Source organism: Vulpes lagopus, chromosome 21 (assembly GCF_018345385.1).
Source record: "Vulpes lagopus strain Blue_001 chromosome 21, ASM1834538v1, whole genome shotgun sequence".
In the NCBI taxonomy this organism is placed as follows: Eukaryota; Metazoa; Chordata; class Mammalia; order Carnivora; family Canidae; genus Vulpes; species Vulpes lagopus.
In genome coordinates, this window is record NC_054844.1 from 28,080,000 (window position 1) to 28,104,249 (window position 24,250).

The 24,250-nt window shown below is 36.6% G+C and overlaps 1 protein-coding gene across 3 annotated transcripts in view; it reads right to left on the minus strand.

Annotated features, from left to right (window-relative positions):
- The window catches only part of IPO8 (importin 8), a 70,693-nt gene that overhangs the window by 44,775 nt on the left and 1,668 nt on the right, over window positions 1–24,250 (minus strand). For 2 of the 3 annotated variants that reach the window (XM_041735885.1, XM_041735886.1), the window contains exons 2-9: window positions 19,251–19,332; window positions 13,637–13,793; window positions 10,869–11,027; window positions 9,633–9,789; window positions 6,304–6,393; window positions 5,028–5,122; window positions 4,316–4,400; window positions 1,739–1,873 (exon numbers count right to left, since the gene is read on the minus strand). In XM_041735885.1, coding sequence (XP_041591819.1) covers window positions 1,739–1,873; window positions 4,316–4,400; window positions 5,028–5,122; window positions 6,304–6,393; window positions 9,633–9,789; window positions 10,869–11,027; window positions 13,637–13,793; window positions 19,251–19,332 — 960 coding nt within the window. The remainder of the gene's footprint in view (window positions 1–1,738; window positions 1,874–4,315; window positions 4,401–5,027; window positions 5,123–6,303; window positions 6,394–9,632; window positions 9,790–10,868; window positions 11,028–13,636; window positions 13,794–19,250; window positions 19,333–24,250) is intronic. The other variant, XM_041735887.1, reaches the window with a different exon arrangement.

The following is a 24,250-nucleotide window of genomic DNA, read 5'->3' on the forward strand; positions in this document are numbered from 1 at the left end:
CCCCAGAGGGTCAGGACTACCTGAAGGGGATGGCTGCTGCTGGGAACTACGCCTGGGTCAACCGCTCTTCCATGACCTTCTTAACCCGTCAGGCTTTAGCCAAGGTCTTCAACACAACCCCTGATGACTTGGACCTACATGTGATCTATGATGTTTCTCACAATACTGCCAAAGTAGAACTGCATGTGGTGGATGGAAAGGAATGGACACTGTTGGTACACAGGAAGGGATCCACTCGGGCTTTCCCTCCTCACCATCCCCTCATTGCTGTGGATTACCAACTCACTGGACAGCCGGTGCTCATTGGTGGCACCATGGGCACCTGCAGTTACATTCTTACGGGGACCGAGCAGGGCATGACGGAGACCTTTGGGACCACTTGCCATGGAGCAGGCCGTGCATTGTCCCGTCATAATTTAGATATCCAGGATGTCTTGGACAAACTGGCAGATATGGGAATCGCAATCCGAGTTGCCTCATCCAAACTGGTTATGGAAGAGGCTCCTGAGTCCTATAAGAATGTGACGGATGTGGTGAACACCTGCCATGATGCTGGAATCAGCAAGAAGGCCATTAAACTGAGACCGATTGCTGTGATCAAAGGATAGAATGCTGACTGCAGCCACCAAACTCCACTGCCCCTCATGGGATGGAGGTGGACTGAAACTCCTCAGACATCAGACTCGAGACCTGACAGGTTCCAAAGTGCACAGCTATAACTGTCCATTCCAAAGTGGCTGGCGGGCGGCTGCTGCCTTCAGGAGCCAGTGTTGTAACATTACCTTCTGGGAAGAGTAACATTGCCCTCATTTGGAGAGGAATGTATGTGCTTCCTCCCTGATTATCCCACATGTTTTAGGAAAATCTGTTAGGGGGTGGGGATAGATCAAGATACTGCCTAACTCCTCATAGAAGTCTTAGTCATGACAGTGAGCTTCTTTACACCAAGCTCTGTTTATATTCTGAGAGGTATCATGAAGAGCATTCTATTAAATAAGAAGGTTTTGAAAAAAAATAATAAATAAATAAATAATAAACAGATTCTACTCTGGACACCAAAGGCAATGTAAAGATACATTGCCTTTTTTAGGTACTATCACAGAGATTGCAGAATTTAACAATTCTTAGTTTGAGAGGGGGAAAAAAAGTCAGTTCCTAACATCTCTGAATTACTCAAAATTATCTATACGCAAGAAGGAATTTTTTTATTAATGGCCAATGATTTCTCATTCTCATTTGTTCTTTAATCAAATAATGATGTTACATTCTATCTTTAAGTACATAATTGATATAAAAACAGAAAGCTCTAACATCTGCTTTCATAAAACTTAATGCCAAAAGAGACATCAAAACCTTGTGAGCTACCACCTTAGAGCCTTGGTGACTCTTTTCAAAATGTTATCACAAAAAATACCACATTTGAGCCTAGCAACCTGCAGATAAGCAGGATAGAAAAACACTACCTGACTGACCAGAAGAGAAATTGAGGCTACATGAGACTCCAGGCAAGACCAGCTGAATCCAGGTCTTATAACTCATTAAACTAGAAGGTCTTCCTCTTCTCCCAAATACTTAAATTTCTAAGCCCATCATATCAGATATAAGGCTGCGTGCATTTGAAATTTTTCATGGAAATAAAAATACATTAAATACATAATACAGGATTAGTGACTTACTTTGTCTGGAAAATCTAACTTAACCAGAGAAGGATTCTGGAGAGCTAGTCCCTGACACTGACCTGTATATGTGGCTTCATCTGCTTCCAGGTGACAGAATGAACAATCCCTTGATTGAGATAGTTGAATGCCTGCTGAAGAACACGGGGGGCTACATACTCTTTCTGTCTGTATTGGTCTAAAATTTTTAGTAGTACCTACAGGAAAAGAGAACAAGAAAGTAGAGGAGAACATAAATAATTTTCAGATTAAGAGGAGGGGCATTTTAGGCAGGACACAAAATCCAGAATCGAGAGAGATAAACAGATTTTAGGGACAATCGGTATTTTGTGAGAAAACCCACAGGAAGTTCTAATTATTAGATGGGTCCATGTTCTTTTGAACTGTGATTTTCAGCCACGTGTCCCACTTCTAACCTGGGGAACAACTCAGGGTAAGTCTACACTCTATGCTATGTAACTAAGCTCTTCAAATAAGTTAAGACTCCTGTTTAAAGAAATATGAATAACAGACTGTACTAAGTGAACACTGAAAGCATCCACACAGCAAGAGACACCATAAACAGATTTCAATATTTCATAAAGGTGCATTTCAAATTGGAAGGGAAATGATTAGCTATCCAAAAAAAACAGTATCAAGACAACTGATGAGCTCTATGAAAAAAAAAAAAAAATAGTAAGCCAGCTCCCTAACTAAACTCCATACCAAAATGAATTCCAGATGGGGAGCTATTTCAACACCACCAACAAAAAAAAAAAAAAAAAAAAGAAAAGAAAAAGAAAAAGAAAAAGAAAGCATCAGATGCCTAAGAGTAAGTATCAAAGAATTTAATTTTATAATCTTAGACCACAGAAAGTCTTTGCAAACATAACACAAAACTAAAAAGTTATTTTTTATTAAAGTCTTATTTTTTTAAAGTAATCATTTGTGAGGAAGGAACCATGCCCAAAGCAGCTGTGACTGTCCCAAGGACCCTCCATCAGAGGTAGCACTACAACAAAGTCCAAATCTTCCAATTCCTGATCCCAAAGCACATCACTATAGCAAGCTTAAAACTGAACTGCTAAATAAACAAAAAGAGCTCTTTCAAAACATGTACAGAATTTATAAACTCAGAACACGAATTCAGTTCAAGTTATGTAAAATTCACGTTTATAAAAGTTGTCAGAAGTCCTACCATCAATTAGATGCCCTTTCTGCGATGCAAGCTAAAAGTGGATGCTACTGAACACAGTTCTTTCTAAGACAGTTGTTGCTCATACAAAGTGGGTGTAGTAAGAGAGGAGAAACAAGAGCAAAGAAGAAAACAGTTTTTCATAAGAAAACAATTTTTAAATACTAGGAACATATACCTTAAATAACCAAGGTATAAATAGTTTATGACATAGATACAAAGCCATGAAATCTGAAAGCATATGTTACATACAACAACGTACACATGTATATGTGACACTGAAACTGGGCTGAACACACTTCAAGAAGCCATCAACTTTAGGATGCCTAATGAGTTGAACTGCAGTGGAGATAGCAGAAGACAAAGCTGACCAGCTTCCTGATTATCCTAGTTTCCACAGAGAATGGCTGAATGGATCATTTTATTCATTATTCACTAATTTTCCCTACAGACTGCCTCATGGGCTAACAAAATAATTTGTGAGAAAATCACAGCCATAGTTCTCCTGAATTATCATGAGACACTTTTTAGAAATGATAATCCATAGAATGATACTAGACAAAATGATTGTCCATAAAAGGAAGTATTTGATCTATAATGACAGGTTTGAAGTATTTAACTTGATACCACTGATAATAAAGCAGACTAATATGCACAGATTTATAAAAACCTAGAAACACCCTCTACGTTGTTAATGGTTTTTATACTGTTTGATTAATCCTTACTTCCTTACTGTGGTCTTGATACAGCCAGTGCTTGAATAGTTATTAAAATTCTTTTTTTGAAATATAAACAAAATGTGATTCAAATGGCAATACAGGCCAACCAATCTTCACGCCCAAATGTCCTTTGAAGGTTTTAAATATTAATACCAACTTGGGATTTCTTTCTCAAGAACTCCTAACTTTCACTGTATAGAATGGTTCCCAAACTTCCACAAAAATGTGTAAGTTCTCCGCTGAAGTTCTTAACTTTTGAGCTCCACCCATCTTGAAATAGATCGATTCATTACATAAAATTTCTGATAGAAAAGCTTAGAAGAAAGAGGTGAGGATCAAAGAAATAGAGAATAAGACATGCATAAGAGATCAGAGAGTTAAAAAAAAAAAGAGAGAGAGAGAGAGAGATCAGAGAGTTAACAGAAGAACCCAATCTAAGCATTGGTCCTGCAACATCGGTATCAACAAACTTAGAAGGTTTGAGTCTAGCATCTAGGAGTTTGGAAGGACACTTCTTGTGGAAGCTGCCATGGCACATCTGGTTCTAAAACAGATTGCACCATATTAGATTCCCAGAGCTACCATTTCAACACCTATAAATATACAATGTATTAATTTAAGAATTCTTAGTTTGGGAGGGGAAAAAAATGTTATATGTTTATATACCTTACTTTTAAATGAATAGAAATGACTTAACTACTTTAAAAAGTAACTGTCTTTCTATTTAAAAAGCATATGTTTATTACCTGCTGAATTCCAACTGCATAGGTTTTCAAAAAGAATTCAGAAAATTCAAAGTATTCTTTTGTGACATTTCCTGGGCTTCCATATCTTAAAATACAAAGAGAAAATGTTTAAATACTATAAATTTTTAAAACAAAGCATGCTCACTAGTTTAAATATTGTCCCTTGTTGAAAGATCTATTCTCTTTGGCCAGAAAACTGACCCTTTCCCCTTTTCCACAAGCCCCAAGATGAAATCATGATGTGCTTGTTGTACTTAGATTCTGGGCCATACTTAAAATTTCAGAAGACACGTCCACCTACCTAACCAAGAATTTAACCAAGGGCAAATATTACAAATAAAAATGTTATATCTGATTTTTTAAAAATAAATGTTTCTATAATTAACTTTGACTAACTTGTCTATGGACCTGAGTAGCCATGCACCTTCTTGTACAATTCCTAGATATTTTCAATGAGCTAACCAATGTCATGTATCCATTCTTTTTTCACAGAGGAACAGAAAGGTCCAGAGAAGATGGTTCACATCATTATGATCCCAAAGCCAACAATCAGTTAAGCCTACCCTAAAACAAAGGGTGACTTTTTTTGCCCACTCTGGCTTTTAAAGACAAATAATGATACACTGTGGAGCATCAAGAGACCTATCTAGCTTTACTGTGTCCAATACTGAAGTACTGATCATAAGATCGTGAATCTAATAAAGAGAATTACCGTTCAAAGAGACGAGCTACAATATGCAGTGCCCATTTCTTACACTTCCACCAGACTAGTTCTGGTCTATCATCCTCATCAATCTGCAGAGTCTCCTAAGAGGACAAAAACATCCACATTAAATTTCTGCATAATAAAAGGATTTATGCAAATAATAAAAGCAGAATAAATCTTGTTATAGAGTACGTACTATTAAATGTGAGTTTAGATTGCCATAGAAATACAAATTCTTACTTATAGGTTGCTAGGTAGAAATTAAATAAGCAAAGCAAATTTCAACTAATGCTGTTGTTCACATTTATCTCCTATTTTCAAAAGGCCCAAATAAGTGGAAAACAAAATACAAAACACCATGTCCCTTGAGGAAACTCTGGGATGACAGAAAGGTTTTATATCTTGTCCTGGGTAACAGTAACACAGGTGTGTGTTTGTCAAAATTCACTAATCTGTTCCCTAAGTTCTGTGCATTTTGTATATAAATTAAACCTCAATATAATGTGTCCCAAGATATGGATAAAAGAAAGAGTACTGCACATTTGAAGACAAGCTGAAATTTTAAAATGTTACTTAGTTATTTTGACTAGTTTTGAGTTAATTTAATAAGTGACATATAGCATCATTGTTATTACAGATAAAAACAAGACACTATCACCTATCAACTGGCAAACTTAGAATTTAATGTAACAGACATTCTCAATCCCTACTTATTAAAATATAAGCCAGGGCAATGTTTCTAGAGAGCACTTTACAAGATCTGTCAAAGCCTTAACCACTTCTAGGAGTTTTTCCAAAGAAAATAATCATGTATGTGCATAAAAATTTAACTACATCCTTATAGTTAAAACACTAACACCCTAAAGCCACCTAAATGTCCAGCAAATGAAACACTCCACAAAAATGATAGTATAAAAACATTCATAATCATAAAAAATATTTATAAGAGATTTTAAATGAAAAATGAATTTCAAAACAGGACCTACATATATCATTTTTATTAATAAAATGTGGCTGTATACAGACCCAGAGGGGGAAAAAAAAGACCAAAGTAATAAATATCAACTTTTAAAAATGGTTTTTATCATCTTTAGTAATATTAAATACAGTTATTTTTTTTTAATTTTGCCTATCTGAACTTTATAAAAATGAGTATGTATTACTCTTTTTATTACAATAGTAATTTTTTTCCAAATAGCAAGCTAAGATAATAAATCAGTCTACCACAAACATCCCAAACCCTACTTTTCCCAGTTTTTCTCAATAAGAAGCCCTTTCTTACGGGAGGAACTGTCCTGTCAATAATAGTTCGAAAGATCTCCATCCATGCAGTCATGGTTTGGTTATTCACCAGCTGAAGAGGCAATGCATACTGAAAACAGAAGAACATCATCATCAAACAACAATTCCTCCCTTCTAAAAAAGGCAGCAATTTCATCTATATTTGAATATTGAAATATATGAAATGGCTAACATTTGACCACAAAAATAGTAATCTCATATGGTTTAACCTAAAATTTAACTTAAAATAGATCTAAAAGCATATGCAAATTAAAATTTTGAAAATCTAGAAATATGCATGCCATGAATTGTTTCTCTGGACTACTTTTTTAAAAGATTTTATTTATTTATTTGACAGACACACACACACACACACACACACACACACACACACACACACAAGCGGGGGGGGGGGGCGGGGGGCTTGGAGGCTCGATCCCAGGACCCTAGCTAGGCTCATAACCTAAGCCGAAGGCAGACACACAATGGACTGAGCCACCCAGGCACTCTGAACTACTTTTTTTTTTTTTTGAACTACTTTTAAATTTAAAAAAAAAAATCCTTTAATACAGTAAGGTCTCATTTATTCAGCATGAGATTCTAGAAAAGTGATTTTTACCATTTAACTCTTTGTGTGTCGAGTTTTTTATTTTAACCACTTTTTTCCCAGCTTTATTGAAATACCACTGACATATATTGTGTAAGATATACAATGCGATAATCTGATCATATATATATATGATATATATCATATATATACCTACACACACAGTATCATTAAAGGCACACACCAGAGGACTGCCTCAACCAGGCTAGTAATCTATTAGGGACATCTTTCTAGAAGTGACACATAAGCTGAGACTTAGAGAAAGAGCACAAACTGGCCAGGGCATAAAGGACTAGAGTGTTCCAGACGGAAAGACAGTATTTCAGAGGCTCAGAATGAGACAGAGCATGACCTAATGAAGTAGAAACCTGGTCAGGATGGCTAGAGTACAAAGTACAAAGGTAAGAACAGTAAAAGATAAGGTAGACCGATGAAGGGTTTTATAGACTATGTTAAGAAGTTCCCAGTTTAAGTGCAATGGGGAGTTGTTAGATCCTGCAATAGGGAGCTGAAGAGGTACAGATTCCGGGTTAGTGGGTTAAGTGACCAAGAGTTCATGTCTGAACAAACTGAATTCTGGAGTATGATTGGAATATCCATGTGCCCTGTACACAATAAACATTTACTTAATGCTACTTAGACAAAAATCAATTTAATTGTATCATACTTTTTAAAACAAACTTTTCTGCCTCTTTCCAAACTAGCAAACATTAACTTTGTACTTACCTTATCATTATATCATGCCTCTTAAAGCTGCCTAAATTTTTGTTTCCAGGATTCCCAGAGGGAGCATATTACTTTGGTAGTATATAATACATTACCAAAATGATGAAAAATCTTGAGGTTTTGCACTGGTTTTTTTAGGTTTGTAGCAGCATATGTTGAGAGAAAACTTTTAGACTTTGCCCTCTTAGCAAATCAGAGGTAGAGGCTTTAGGAAAATTATTTCATGAGCCTGGTCTTACTTCCTGATTCCTACGATGCTTCTCCAATGGGAAGGGCAGTCTAGCCTCAGTATAAATGGGATATTACTATATCCAGTAGCAAAACCTTTCTCTGAATAAAAAACATTTGCCTCAGAGTAAAGTGATTCTCCCAAGGAAACTTCCTGAATGGTGCTTATTAATAAAAAGCCAGGGCAGCCCAGGTGGCTCAGCGGTTTAGCGCTGCCTTCGGCCCAGGGTGTGATCCTGGAGACCCAGGATTGAGTCCCGCGTCAGGCTCCCTGCATGGAGCCTGCTTCTCCCTCTGCCTCTCTCTCTCTCTCTCTCTCTCTCTCTGTGAGAAAAAAAAAAAAAAGCCAAAGGCACCATATATCTTCCTTTCCTATTACTTTAAAAGAATAGTAGGGGGGCAGGGAGGATAGTTTCCTAGTTTCTTCCCACCTCAGATTTACTTCCTCTCCATCTTCCCTTTCCCTGTTAAGCTGGAAGAAAAAAAATTACTTCAGACCACCCTTTATAAAAAGTTTAAAAGATGAGGGGTGCCTGGGTGACACAGTTGGTTGAGCATCCTACTACTCTTGGTTTCGACTCAGGTCTTGACCTCAAGATTGTGAGACTGAGCCTCATGTTGGACTCTGTGCTGGGTGCAGAGATTCGCCCTCTCCCTCTGCCTTTCCCCTCTCCCCCTCTCTCTATCTCTCTCTAAAATAAATAAATCTTTCTTAAAAAGTTTAAAAGAGGAGTCTAGGGCAGCCCAGGTGGCTCAGTGGTTTAGCACTGCCTTCAGCCCAAGGCGTGATCCTGGAAACCCAGGATTAAGTCCCACATCAGGTTTCCTGCATGGAGCCTGCTTCTCCCTCTACCTGTGTCTCCGCCTCTCTCTCTCTCTCTCTGTGTCTCTCATGAATCAATAAATAAAATCTTGAAAAAAAAATAAAAATAAAATAAATAAAAGAGGAGTCTAAAAATATAAATCTTTATTGGAGTGGAATATTCTGAAACATTACAAAAGTACTTAAGTGACATAACAGCCAAAAAAAAAAACCAACTATCTTGGCTCTCTAGCTTGACAACACTACCCTCTTACATGACTGATCTAACTAAAAAAAAGCATGTAACAGAATTTGACTCATTCATCATCAAACACTTTAAACAAACTAAAAACAATTATTCTTCCTCCACCCAGATCTAAATACTTTATCCAAATCTCCCAAGGATTAAATTTTAAATATTTTTATATCTAACACATACCATCTCTGTCCTCTCCTAATTATTTTTTAGACTCTCATATTAATATTCTTTATACCTTTCAGATAAGACAAAGGAAGTATTTTAAATGAGAGAAAATGAAGCACTAAATCTTTGTTAGCTTTAAATTGAGTCACACTGCAAAGAAACTATCACAGTATGATTTTCCAGTAAAAGAGGGACCCTCTTCTTTTCCTTCTTCTTTTCCTATAAGCCTAACTTATCAACAGGCAGAATGTTACTGATGGATGAGTCAAATAATCTCTGGCAGTTAATTACTCTGGTTCTTCCTCACCGACACTTCAGACACTGGATCAAAAGGCATAGTCAGTGAATCTCAGCTCTGCCCCTAAGATAAACGTGGACAATTAAGTTAATTTCTGTGAGCTTGTTCCTTCATAGGATTTTTTAAAAAAGGAATACATGTGGGAATATATAATAACCTTTAACAAATTGACACTCATTAGGCACCTTCCATATGTCAGGCAGAAATACAAGGTCCTATATTTACCTTCTGCAACAGAAACTTACCTGAACAAGTGCATAAAAGATTTTCAGAATCTGCTTCTGTAGTAAAACAGAATAATGTGAGGAATCAGGAAGGAGTTGCATGATTTGTTGTTGAATACGAGGCAGAAATATCTGCATTGCTGCTATAAGAGGCTCTCTTTCCTCTGCTTTCTTATATCTATATGTGCAAAGACAAAAAGAGAAAAAAATAATTCCCCCCCTACAAAAAGGAGCTATAAATAATGAATGAAAAAAAAGTTTTAATATATGTTTTTTAACTAGATAAAGCTAATGAAACAAAAACATTCCAAACACTGGCTTACATTTTGTTTGGATTCTTGGAATAAACTTGAAAGAGAGTGGGAAAGAACATATCCCTCTGTTAGGCAGAGAAACCTAAAATCTTTCCAAAAACAGTTAAATTGATTTTAAAAAATTCTACACTATTTTGTAAATTTCCAAAATGAATTTTTCTATGACTTACATTAATTTTCATCATACCACAATTCTTCCTATAAAATACAAGTTGATACTCCTGTTTAAATAGACATTCCTATGATATAACAAATAATGTGGGGAAAAAAACATTTCTTCTTATAATATACTAAGTTGAGATGTTAAAATAGTTTGCAAACTCAGGTGCTCATAGATCACTTTGATGCTCAAAATCTCAAATATCTTCTAAAAACTCTAAAAAGTCTGAACTAATTAGCTTTTTTAAAGGTACACTACAGGACCCTGCATACATAAAGAGCAACCCTCTTAGAAACCAGAAAGCAACTGCTATTAAATGTGATGCTCACTAGTCTCCTATGTCCCGGTCAACTTTTATGGCAAAGGATGTCACTAGCAACGAAACTTTAACATTTTCTATTTTGTATCCAGAAAGTTAAATATTTGGTTTACTTGATAATGTGCTCACTTGAAGAACTTAAATATTAAGGTACCCCCCCCCCTCTCTCTCTCTCTCTCTGAGTTTCCAAGGAAAGCTGTTAATAAATGGGCCTCTGAAACTAGCAAATGAATTCAAGAAACACTGCATATCTTATCACTGCCTTAGAGATTAGCTATGTACATTAGTAAATTAAAGGTTCTTTGAATAACTATAGTAAATAAACATGTTTGTGCTTAACCCAACAATTCCCAAACTACCCTGATTCTGCAGAACACCCACACAGCAGACCTCTCTGCAGAGAGGTGTAATTTAATTCTAAGTAACACAAGACTGGTATCTTTAGCCAATAGAAATCAACTTACTCATACGTCTTCACCAGTTGATACAGACATAATAAACTGCCAAGCCAGCTTCCACTGCTCTGTGATTGCAAGTAATAGTCTATCTTGTCGACTACCGCTGGCCAGTGACCAGGGAAATCATATTTAATGATGGCACGGAGACACATTGTTAACTGGACTCTATAAGGTGGGGGGGGAAAAGTCCAAAATCTAAGTAGTTATAAATATCAGGTTTCAAACACCTTTAATATTTTACCCAAAAGCACTCTAACCCCTATTTACCTATATTATATAGTTACATATCTCGGGGAAGGGGAAAAAAGAAAAGTTCTATAAAGAAAAACCACCTCAGTAGCTCCATTCCCTGAAAATAAACAGAATAGGTAATTTCCTACAATGAATGAAAACTTTCAAATGGGATTATCCTAAATACTGCTTTGGGGAGAGAAAAATCCAAAACTAAAAATTCATTTAAAAATTTTCAAAAAAAAAGAATGAATCTACCACAGCTCTGCAAAATTTCCCCAGCTTGTTATCACGCTTTTGTATTTTGGTTATCACATCCTAAGGGGGAAACAAAATAAAATAAATAAAATATTGTGTCATTTCAACTGGAAAAACTTAGCCTAAAAATAGTCAAAGTAGGTAAAACAGAGGCTGACATAACAGTAGGAAGCATCTCTGTTGAGTCAAAACCTTGAACCATCCATTATCAGTTCATAGCCAACACAGTATGCTGCTCCTATCAAAGCTTCCTGAGACAGCAATTGTCCTTTAGACTAAATAAGAAACAAGTATTAGCTGGCAGTTCTTAAAGAGGAAAGCTAAGTTTTTTGCAAAGAAATGAAGAAAAAAGCAGTAAGAAAGACATAAAACAGAGAATTCTCTTTAATAAAACTACAAATTTTAATAAAAGATGTGATCTCATAATATTTATATCAGTAACCATTTCCTCAATGGGATCCCTACTGTAACTAAGATTGGAAAAAAAAATGAGGAAAAAAAATTTCTCTCCCACAAACTATCAATATGTCCTTATATGGTCATTTGCAAATGGTTGGAAAGTGAACCTTGCTAAATTAGGATTGCATAATGCAAAAAAAAAAAAGCGCATGTGTTCAGTTGGCTAATAACTTCCATTCACGGAAATAAAACACACAAGAAATAATGCCATTTCTCTGTTATCAAATCCCTTTGAAAAATGTCCTTTGCCACGCTCTTAAACTTTAAGAATAGTTCTTCATGAATTATTACCAATAAGCCTTCAGGACATAAAAGAAGCAACTGTCTCATAATAAAGATAAAAGTCCCCTTTTGTGTCACCAGCAGTTGTTTCTAAACAATAAGTAGGTTATTTTTGTGGGCAGTAAAACTGAAACTTGTCATTTCTTCAGATTTCACCTTCTGGAGACCTCCCAGTCCCTTCTTACTCCAACCAACCAAAGAATGGCTATGAGCAGCCATCCCTTCGTACGTTACCATGTAGAAGCATTACAAGATTCAGACGGAACTGAAAGTGTAAAGATTCTGACATGACATGGACACACGATGGTGCCAGAAGGGGAACCACTGCTGGGCACCCACTGAGAATAATAGTGATTTTCTTTAATCTGTACACATCCTTTCTCCTCTTAACTAACAAAAGAGCCACACAGAGAGGAGTTCAATGTTTGTTCTCCTTCCTTGCTGTTTCCCTCACAGGTTCTTCCCTCTTCCTCCTGCTTATTAGGACATAATGTACATTAGACACTCAGGGATAAAGCAATAGCTCATCTGTGGATGTTAAACAATTTCATCCCCCTGCGTCAGTTTCACCTCTTTCCCTCTTCCATTTTCAATAGAAATCTAATTACTAGCTCACAAGGAAAAGGATTTCTTTTTCCTATTTTATTTATTTTTTAAGATTTATTTATTTATTCATGAGAGACAGACTGAGAGAGAGAGAGAGAGAGAGAGAGAGAGAGAGAGGCAGAGACACAGGCAGAGGGAGAAGCAGGCTCCTCACAGGGAGTCTGATGTGGGACTCAATCCTGGATCCCAGGATCATGACCTGAGCTGAAGGCAGGAGCCCAACAGCTGAGCCACCCAAGCATCCCTGTTTTTCCTATTTTAAAACTGCAAAACGTTTGTGACTCTGCAGCTCTGCTGTGAAATAGCAGAAGCCACCAGCATTATGTGCGCACCTTAATCAAAATTAGATTAAAGATCCAGTTCCCCAGTTATAGTAGCCACATTTCAAATACTCATTAGCCATAGACTCCACATGGATACAGAAGATTTCCAACATCACAAAAAGGTCTACTGGACAGTGCTGCCCAACAGCATCTAACCTAAATTTTAAAAACCAGAGCCAATTTTCTATCCTGTCTTCTCCAAAGAAAAAGATACTCAGTTCAAAAAAAAAAGGAATGAAAAGATAGGTAAAGTTTAAAGAAAAGTGGTAGGTTAAAACTCCCAGGAATCAATTTCCCTGCCAGGGGGGAAAGCAGATAGTAAAAAGTAAAGAGATCATAACTAAAAACACAGGTTATTTAAGTAGCAGGGATTTATATAATCTTCGTTAACTTTGATTTTTGCCTTAACTGGCAACGTACAGCAACTAAATCTTTTCCAAAATATTGAGACAAAGATTACAAATGCAAAGACAAATAGGTAAAAGAGTATTTTTGGAGTGCCCACCTTCATTATTTTATCTCTCTAGAAATACAAACTTGAGACTGATGATTAAATCCAACCTCTCCCATTCAAACATTCTATGCTTCCTACTAATCATATGTAGTATAATGTACCTCACTAAATCTGGAGACCGAATTATTCCTTCCACGATGTTATCACGTATTTGCTGGCGATCATTTTCATGAATGTTGAATGGAAATACTGCTTCTCCCGGGGGAGGTTCTCGGTCAGGCCAGTACTGTGTCACCATGTTCTTTAAGTAAATGGCAGCTAAGGTAGAGAAAAATATGCTAATGTAGCAGTATTAAGAAGATGGCTTCAATTCAACTTTAGAGAGCACGAAAGGCTGAGCCCTTCACTACTAAACATGATACTCAGCAAAAATGGAAAAAAAATCTTACAATTATAAAAAGCCAAGTGAGGAAAGGAAATGTGTAAGAATTTAAAGTTTCTCGTTAGCTGGTAAAGCAAATCTAAGCAGAAAACTTTTCATGATATCAGGTTTCAGAGTTTATAGGACAGAAAAATGATCTAGGAATCAAGTATATATATGCTGAGAATAAATATAAGGTAGTCTAAATGAAACTCCACTAACTGTATTTTGATAGCATAAAGATCATACTGTTCCTAATGACTAATGCTGAGTCCACAAAAGGTGAAATTCTACCGTCCTTCATGTACACTGCTTTTCTTGTTTTTGTTTTTGTTTTTCCTTCAACTGGCCACTATTCTACACTACCATATTTGAAATATTGCTAATTTCTATCAAACCCTTCTGAAATATTTACCACTTGTAAATAAAAGAATAGGGAAAAAAGACATCAATCTTCAAATATCTTTGTAAAATCTCAGGAAATTTCTTATCTATTTCCATCAAAATACATAATAATTTTGTTCCTATTCTGTGTAACCATCTTCAATAGTTAGCAAATGGCTTCTGAAAGAAATAAGCTGATGTATGACGACAGGGTTTTGATAGGGAATGTGAAGCTTTCTAACTATTCCAGCTGAACACAGAGTGTAAATAAATACTTGTAACATGATATACAGAGATAATACATAAGAATAAAGAGATGTAAAAAAAAAAAAAAAAAAAAAAGATTAAAGAGATGTGATCTGCAAAGCATTATAACTGTCTTCCCCTGAGTTTCTCCTCCCCCTTCTTCCCCCACCCCACCGTCCCTTCATCCCAATTTTACATAAAACTAAACTGGCTCACAGAAGTATTATGACACCGAGAATAAACCAACATGTTCTACACTGAATATATATATAACTGAAATTTAATGAAATGATGAACTTGACATACTATATGTTCCTCTTTCATTAGTTTTGATTCAGTCAAGGTCTGAAAAAGAGAATTCCATTTGAGATTTCCATTTTTTTTTTTGATAAAAAAAATTATTTGAGAAAGAGAGAGGAGGTAGGGCTTGTTTCTAATCAGACTACACAAGCTCTAGACTAAGTACCTACCATCTTTTATCCCAGTACATTTATTATATTATCGGCAATAAGAATTTAGACTATTGAAAAAATGAATAAATGATCTAAGAATATGGCCCACCCTGTCAGTAGTTCAAACTGATTTCATTAATCTCTGCAAAAAGAAAATCAGCTACATTATACACAAAACTAAATTTTAATCCTATAGAAGAAGCTTGAAAATAAACTGCAAAGTTCAGACAGCAGAGATAGAGACATGGTAAAATCGTGGACTTATTTATAATTCAGTCGTTAAATATCATTAATTTTACTACTAAAAAATATTTTTATTATTGGGCACTATACAGGATGGCCTATGTAAAAGGCACACTAATTTGTAAATGTTAAAATAAATCCTCAATTAGAGTCACCTGGGTGGCTCAATCAGTTAAGCATCTGACTCTTGATTTCAGTTCAGATCATGATTTCAGGGTCCTGAGATTGAGCTCCTCATTGGACTCCACACTCAGTGCAGAGTCAGTTTGTCCCTCCTTCTTTCCATTTTGCGTCCATACACATATGCACTCTCTCTCAAATAAATAAAATATTTTTTAAAAATTAAATAAATCCTCAATTACTTAAAATAAAATTGAGCATAATGTAATAATTTAATAAGAGAATGTTAGTTTCTCTTACAGATAATCATGGATTGCTAAGAATAATGAAAAAAAGTACCAAAGATAATTCAAACTATCAATAATCTAAAAATCTCCCTTTCATTATTTTTTTTAAGATTTTATTTATTTATTTATTTATGAGAGACACAGAAAGAGAGGCAAAACACAGGCTGAGGGAGGAAAAGCAGCCTCCATGTGAGGAGCCGTATGTGGGACTCGATCCTGGGAATCTGGAATCAGGCCCTGAGCCAAAGGCAGACGCTCAACCACTGAACCATCCAGGTGTCCCTCCCTTTAATTATTTAAAGACATCTAACCATTTACCAGAGCTAACAAAACACAAATATCATCTTCATCCAGTCATAAAGGAATTAAATCTGGTTTTTCTACAAAATCCACTTACCATGCTAAGCCTCTGAAGTTTGAAATTAACTTTGTAAAGCATACACACAGTTCTCTCCTTCTCAGGTACAACAAATCATCACGTAAGCCCTATGCCCTGGACTCAGACTCACAATTACAAGAATACTGCCCCCAAGCCAAAAAATTAAGAATTGAATATTCTGCAGAACTATGTCTTCCTATTTAATATTAGCATAATTTTTCACATTTTTATGCAGGCTGATTTTTTTTTTAAGCAAAGATCACATCATTCTTTTAAATGTCATGATAAAATGATAAATTACCTGCCTGGGTGTTGCCATAAGATTCTTGGAACATCCTTGTATTTTAATAATAAATAGGGTAGAAAATTTATAAGTGGCATTTAAATTCAGGATAGTTATAGAATTTAATACTATGTATTTCAGATTCAACGATAAAATGGATAATCTAGGAGAGATAACTGTCCTAATAAACTAAAAAATTAACAACTAAGATAAACTCTGTCCTGTGACTAACAGATTTGAAATCTACATAATTTATGAAGAAAAACTGCCTATAAATGCTATTTACATTTCATATCAAAACTTTTTTATCTAAGTTATTAAGATTCAAAGTTGTATAGATGGGATCCCTGGGTGGCGCAGCGGTTTGGCACCTGCCTTTGGCCCAGAGCCCGATCCTGGAGACCCGGGATCAAATCCCACATCAGGCTCCCGGTGCATGGAGCCTGCTTCTCCCTCTGCCTGTGTCTCTGCCTCATTCTCTCTCTCTCTCTCTCTCTCTCTCGATCTCTCTCTCTGTGAATATCATAAATAAATAAAAATTTTAAAAAAAAAAATCAAAGTTGTATAGATGATATGAGGAACCTAACATTTAATTCAGTGTTAATACAAAAGTAAACAAAAGCAACTTAGTGAGAAGATTCAAAAAAAAAATTTTTTTTTTTTTAAGATTTTATCGATTCATGAGAGACACAGAGAGAAAGAGAAAAGGGCAGAGACACAGGCAGAGGGAGAAGCAGGCTCCATGCAGGGAGCCCGACACGGGACTCGATCCCAGGTCTCCAGGATCACGCCCTGGGCCGAAGGCAGCGCCAAACCACTGAGCCACCCGGTTGCCCAAGATTCAAAATTCTAAATGTTAATATCATTACTATCCATTGACCCAGCATTTCCATTTCTTCATTTATTCTTTGAAAATATTCCCACAAGTATCCAGAAATAAATCTAGAGAGCCTCATTATAGCTTTGCCTCTATCAATAATAACAGAGACAATCAAGGAAATATCCATCAACTTGTTTAAATAAACTATAGTAGTTCTGTACAAAGAAATAATGAACAATTGTGATGAAGCATAAAGTACACATATCTGCATATACACTGACATGCAACACCCCCCCCAAGGGTATATAGTTCAATGGAAAAAGTTACAAAACACCATGTGTAATAAAAAAAATGTTTGTTACATTTTAAAACCATTGTATCGGGCAGCCCCGGTGGCCCAGCGGTTTAGCGCCGCCTTCAGCCTGAGGTGTGATCCTGGAGACCAGGGATCAAGTAGCACATCCGGCTCCCTGAATGGAGCCTGCTTCTCCCTCTGTCTGTGTCTCTGCCTCTCTGCCTGCCTCTCTCTCTCTCTCTGCCTCTGAATAAATAAAAAAGTAAATAAATAAATAAATAAATAAATAAATAAATAAATAAATAAATAAATAAAACCATTGTATCTATAGGAGAGAAAAAAGAATAGGAGAACCTGCACCAAAGTTGAGGACAGCTACCTTTAGGGGTGGAATTAAGGGCAATCCGATGAGTTTTTGTAATGTTTATATGTAAAGAAGACATCTTAAATCAAACTGCTTTAGGATCTTTAAAAATACTATTTTTACAAAGACTCACAGGAACTTCACAATGGCCCTATAAAATTAAAATAGGTTCCACTTAGGAAAATGTAATTTTAGAACAGCCCTATTTTATAAAACAAAGATTAAACAACTCAGAGTTATGGTTTCAGAAAATCTACATACAAGTCTTATAAACCTTACTAAAGTACCAAATAATTGCAATGTTGTGTTTTTCCATAGGTTTTTCTTAACAACAAAGAGATCTTTTAGGAAATCATACATATTACTACAAGTATTTTCCCAAAACTAATGATTCCTTACCTTTTTTTGCTGTTGTGTTCAAGGAAAATTACTTTTATCAGCATGCAGAGTATAAGCCTACCTGTATAAAATTGTTGATCTTTCCTTCTACCGACCTGCAAAGACTAATGTTCACCTAATGTTAATGATGGCCATTTCTGAGCAATGAGTATTGAATAATTGTTTTACTTTCATCTTTGTATTTTTCTGTATTGACCAAATTATTTATAATGAGTATATATACTGAGTGACATGATTTTTTAAAATGTCTTAAATATCAATTGTTTTTAATTAGCATTTGTTGTTTTACTCCCTTTATCTTGAAATTACTACCTTTTCAGGACTCATGACCCTCCAAGACTGTCTCCCATTTTTTTACCTTCTGGGCTCTAAGGACCAGCTCATTAAAAAGGCAAAAAGAGGAACACACAACATCATGGAACTACCGTAAAATCCCAGAGATTTGAAAGTAAGTCTCATATTTAAAACAAAAGTCCAGGGACGCCTGGGTGGCTTAGCGGTTGAGCATCTGCCTTTGGCTCAGGGTGTAATCCTCGGGTCCTGGGATCAAGTCCCACATCGGGCTCCGGGCATGGAGCCTGCTTCTCCCTCTGCCTGTGTCTCTGCCTCTCTCTCTCTGTGTCTCTCATGAATAAATAAATAAAATCTTTTTAAAAATAAAAATAAAATTAAAATAAAATAAAACAAAAGTCATGTTCCCCAAAGATGTGTTTAGGAACATATGTGCACATATTACCTCCATGATCTGACTTATGAATGGAGCTCAAATCCACATACATAAATTCACAGTTTTCATCTTTGGACCCAAAGGGTCAGCCACCAGGAATAACAAAATTAGGGATATTAATCCATTAAAAGTGTGAAAGCTAAGGGTGAAAATGGCAAAGTTTCAGAGGCAAGGAATTGGCAGGAGAAAAGGAGTGGAAAGGCTAGGAGAGATATAAGAGCCTTGTATCTATTGTTAAGTTTCCAGGGAAAACAAAAGTGAGTTTTTAAGCCGTTAGAAATACTTTGTGTGCTTCCTATTTTTTGAAGAAACCACAGATACAAATAATTTTATAAAGGATGAGAAACCTACTCACCTGCCTGGCGTACTGGGAATTCCACATGGTCAGAGACTATAATCCGAAGTAAACTGGGGGCAAAGTTGATAATCTTGTAGGACTGAAATTACAAAGAAATATTTATAAAATAGGGGATTTAAATGAGTAACAGCGCTGTTACTGAATACATTGCTGTCCAAATAAAAGGAAAACTTTTAAAACGAGAGAAATTCTCTAAGGCAAATTAAGATCACCAAAATATTTCAAATCAAAATTAGAATAAATTGGAATAAACTGATGAATAAAGGGTTATGAACATTTTTATGTTTTTTTTAACATATATTGTCAAAATGCTCTCCAGAATGTAGCAATTTACACTCCCAAGAGTAGTACGTGCCCATCTATCCAATACAAGGTTAAGCATTATCATTTCTTCAAAGCTGACTCATATTTTAAATTACATTTCTACTAAGTTAGAATTTATCCGGGATGCCTGGGTGGCTCAACGGTTGAGCGTCTGCCTTTGGCTCAGGGTGTGATCCCGGGGTCCAGGATCGAGTCCCACATCAGGTTCTTGTATGGAGCCTGTTTCTCCCTCTACCTGTGTCTCTGCCTCTCTCTCTTTCTCTCACTCTCTCTCTCATGAATAAATAAAATCTTAAAAAAAAAAAAAAAGAATCTATCCTTGTTGCTATTTGTTTTCTTCTACAAATCCTTATTCTCTTTATCTTTTTTTATTCTTAATAAATCCTAAGAGCTATTTATGAATTTAAAATCTTAACCTATTATTAGACCTATACATTGCAAGTGTTTCTTCCTAGCTTATTTGTGCTTCAGTTTTGCTTAACGGTATTTTTGAGAAACAGAAACATGGAAAACATGGGCTACAGAAAACAGCAGATCCAACACAGGAAAACAGACAAGATAATATCAATTATCTGTGCATGAGCTATGGAGAGGAACCAGGCCAGATTCGAACAATGTGCCTCACCAGACAATGTTAAGAGTAGTTATCACCAGCTGCCCTCGGTTGGTGGAGCACCTTTTGAACCTGACACCCAATGAGCCTATGCTGAAGTGCCCGCTGTCACTCTGTGCCCCACCCCACCCCACCCCCAAAGTTCTACTTTGTCCTACTCCTGAGTTTGGACAAGGGGACTTTAGTAGTTAAAAAAAAAAAAAAAAATGCAAAGCAGCTCATTCCTTCTCATAATACTCCCTCCAGATATCTAGTACCTGGACCAGGTTACCATCCTGCCATATTCCCAGAGCTTACACTTGACCTAGCCTGCTGACATTCCCAGAAAGGACTCGTAAATTCTCAGTAAGGCTAAAGCCAACAGTGATGAAGAGAATCTATTCAGCGTACCTTCTCCCAGGAGCCTGGATCTACGGAGGCATCCTATTCAATATAACACTAGGTTTATGTATACCACTCAACTTTTTAATTTATCACCTTTCCTATTCATTTAATTCATAAGAACATTTATTAAGATAAATGTCTGACTAAAAAATTTGGAGAAAATTGGCATCTTTAAAATATTGATCTTTCCTACCCAAGAACATTATGCTTTCCAAAAATCTTAATAATTGTTCTTCCATTCATCCTGTATAAACCTCAGAATCTTAAGCCTGTCATATATAAAGTTCTCTTTTATTCAAAATTGAAACCACCATTTTATTTTTTTTTTTAAGATTTTATTTATTTATTCATGATAGTCGCACAGAGAGAGACAGAGAGGCAGAGACACAAGGCAGAGGGAGAAGCAGGCTCCATGCAGGGAGCCCGACGTGGGATTCGATCCCGGGTCTCCAGGATCGTGCCCCGGGCCAAAGGCAGGCGCCAAACTGCTGCGCCACCCAGGGATCCCGAAACCACCATTTTAAAGTAGTTTTTAGGAAAACAGATTTCTTTCAACAGCAGTTTACAGGAGTCAAAATTAATACACATTTAGCCCAAACTTCTAACCTTCTACGTTTACATTATTATAAAATAACTCATGTCTGTAACATTTGAGATACTGAAAAATCCTGTAGTGAATCACAGATTAAAACATCCATAGCTTAGTTCCAATCTCTAGAATTTAGATACATATCTTATTACACATTAAGTACAAAATAACCTGTACACTTAGATTAATGGTACCTATTTAAAAGTAGTTATTGTGGAGACTGCTTTCATTTCAACACTGTTGCCTTTGTACCCATTTTGGAACTCCTCTTTTTGCAACTGCCTGCCATTTGAATGAACTTGTGCAACTTTTTGTCTTCTCCTGTCAGCCTTGATTCAAACTATGTTAATTTGACCAGCTAAAACATCCAGGGGTAAATTCAGATAAAGGCTCATACTACTTTCCTCACAAATATTTATCCACTTTCTTTTTCCACCTTGGGAGGAAAAAAAAGACATTTCTTGATATTTACTTTGTATCCGTGAAGTTTTCTGAAAATAGTTTACTTACTTAACGTAATTCTGCATCTGTTGAGAACTCACTTAAAGACCTGCTGTTTAAAAAAAAAAAAGACCTGCTGTTTCCCATTCTCTGCCCCACCACTCCCACCACATTAACTTTGCTAGTCCTTCCAACATACCACACTGAAAGCTTCTATTGGACTAGCTCATCCCTCTGTTCCTTTCCCAGTTCTTCACCTGGTTCACTCCTTCACAACATCTAGGTCTCTGCTCAATGTCACCCTTCAGAGAATGACTACACTATTTCTACACCCCCAACACTGTCTCTCCAATACTTTACCATCTATAGCACTCATGACCTGGTATTATATCGTTTACTTGTCTGGATCCCCAACAAGAATGCAAGCTCTGTGAAAGCTGAGCCTTGTGTTAGTGTCTGCATTATAACTCAATAAATATGTTATTCACATAAGCAAACTCTCTTAAAGGGCGATAAAAATAATATAGACAGGGATGGTTGGGTGGCTCAGCAGTTGAGCACTTGCCTTCACACCCAGGGCATGATCCTGGAGTCACAGGATCGAGTCCCACATCGGGCTCCCTGCATGGAGCCTGCTTCTCCCTCTGCCTGTGTCTCTGCCCGCCCCCCTCAATCTCTCTCTCTTATGAATAAATAAATAAATAAATCTTTAAAAAATAATAATAATATAGACAGATGTATGGAAGCAGGGGTTCCAAAGCTCGGCAAGAAAGTAATTATTTTTATTTCCCTATTGAGGCCATGTGGAGAATGCTTTATTAAAAGAACATACCTTTGTGGATGAGTTACTAGAGCAAGATATCTACCCATTCCTACTTCCCTTTGCTGCTCTGGGCCCAGAGACAAGGAAGATTGTGCACAGGATGCATTCTTAACATCCTAAGATAAAACTGAAAATATGTTGTCCCAGAACCCCTGAGTGGCTCAGTCAATTAAGCTTCCAACTCAGGTCGTGATTTTAGGGTCATGAGATTGATCCCCATGTCTGCTGAAGTTTCTCTCTCTCTCTGCCCCTCCACATGCTCACAAGCTCTCTTTCTCTCTAAAATAAATAATCTTTAAAAAAAAAAAAAGAAGAAGAAGAAAAATGAAAATATGTTTTCCCACAGAAACAATATCACACAGAGCAATCAAGGAACCAGTCACTGGTAACAAAAATATGTTGGCTACAGAAAAATATAGCTCCAAACAAGAATTTATCCTTCAGAACAGAGGCTGTTATGTTTTGAAACTGCCTACTCTCCTACATGGCAATTGACAAATCATCAGTACACTGCAGAAGCTGCTCCTACTTCTTACACAGAGCATATGTGCTGTGGGGGGGCCTAGACTAAAATACATGAGCTGGACCCTAATCACTTATGGTAGATTACCCACCCATTTATCCAACAAAGCAGGATATTACAGCAATGATAAAAAATAAGCACACAAAACCCAACATCATATTTTACTATAAGGTCATGTTGCGGTATACTTGTCTTCTACTTACAGATAATTCAAAAAAAAAAATACTTAGAGCATATTACAATTAAAAGCATTATACAAAATATGAATGCTAAAAGAGTGGCATAGCAATAAGCTCCTTTTACAAGTTACAGAGGAAATTACAGTCCGGGATGAAACGGGTGGATATGGGACAGGGCAAGAGTTTGGATGAAATAGACTTGAACTGAAATACCACAAAGAAAGAAAATGTAGAATTGGGTCCCGAATGTCTCTTCTAGTTCTGCAGGCTTTCCCATCAACCCTTCCCCTTCTATACAGTCAACTGCACTTATACGCTGATGAATCAGAAACAAAGCAAGGACAGGCTAACAGAGGCAGGAAAGTATAACATGATATCAAAGATATGATCCCTCCTGACACTAGCAAAATAACATCTGGCCTCATTGTGAAGAGAAGGGGGTCACCAGCAGGCCAACTCCCCTGTTCATACTAATAGACTGCAACTTCAGCTCTTGCTTTGTTCCTTCTAACCAATCCCTGGGTTACTGTTCTTCTAGCCAATCGACATATAGTACCTCTGCTCTGCAAAGCCTGGAACAGGTACTCACTTTAACTTTCCCCTATTCTGAGCGAGAGTCCTTTTCTTTTTGAGGTAACAGCACATTCTCTTTATGCTTCAGTTTAACTCAACCTCTCCAGTGTTTTCACTTTCCCTTTTATCTCTTGGGAATCCTGAATCCACACTTACTCCAAACACCATCCAGATCTCCCACTGGATTTCAAAGATTTAAAATACACAACTGCACTTTAAAGTCAACTCCAACCAGGGAAAACCTTAGTGAACTCCGGCAGAAACTTTTACTTGAGACAGCTGCTCTCACACTTGAGGAAGCACCCAATCACCTACCTAGCTAATTAAAACATAATCGGGGCCCACCCCCCAGAGTTTCTGATTCTCTAACCCGGAAGCCCAGCAATTTCCATTTCCAGCAAGTTCCCAGGTGATGTTGATGCTGCTCATCCTAGGCAATACTTTGAAACCCACTCATTTAGGGTATATTCCTTTACATTTTAAGGAAAACCTCAACCAGCTGTCACTCTACCCTGGGGAGTAGACCTTAATTCATAACTTTTTTTTTT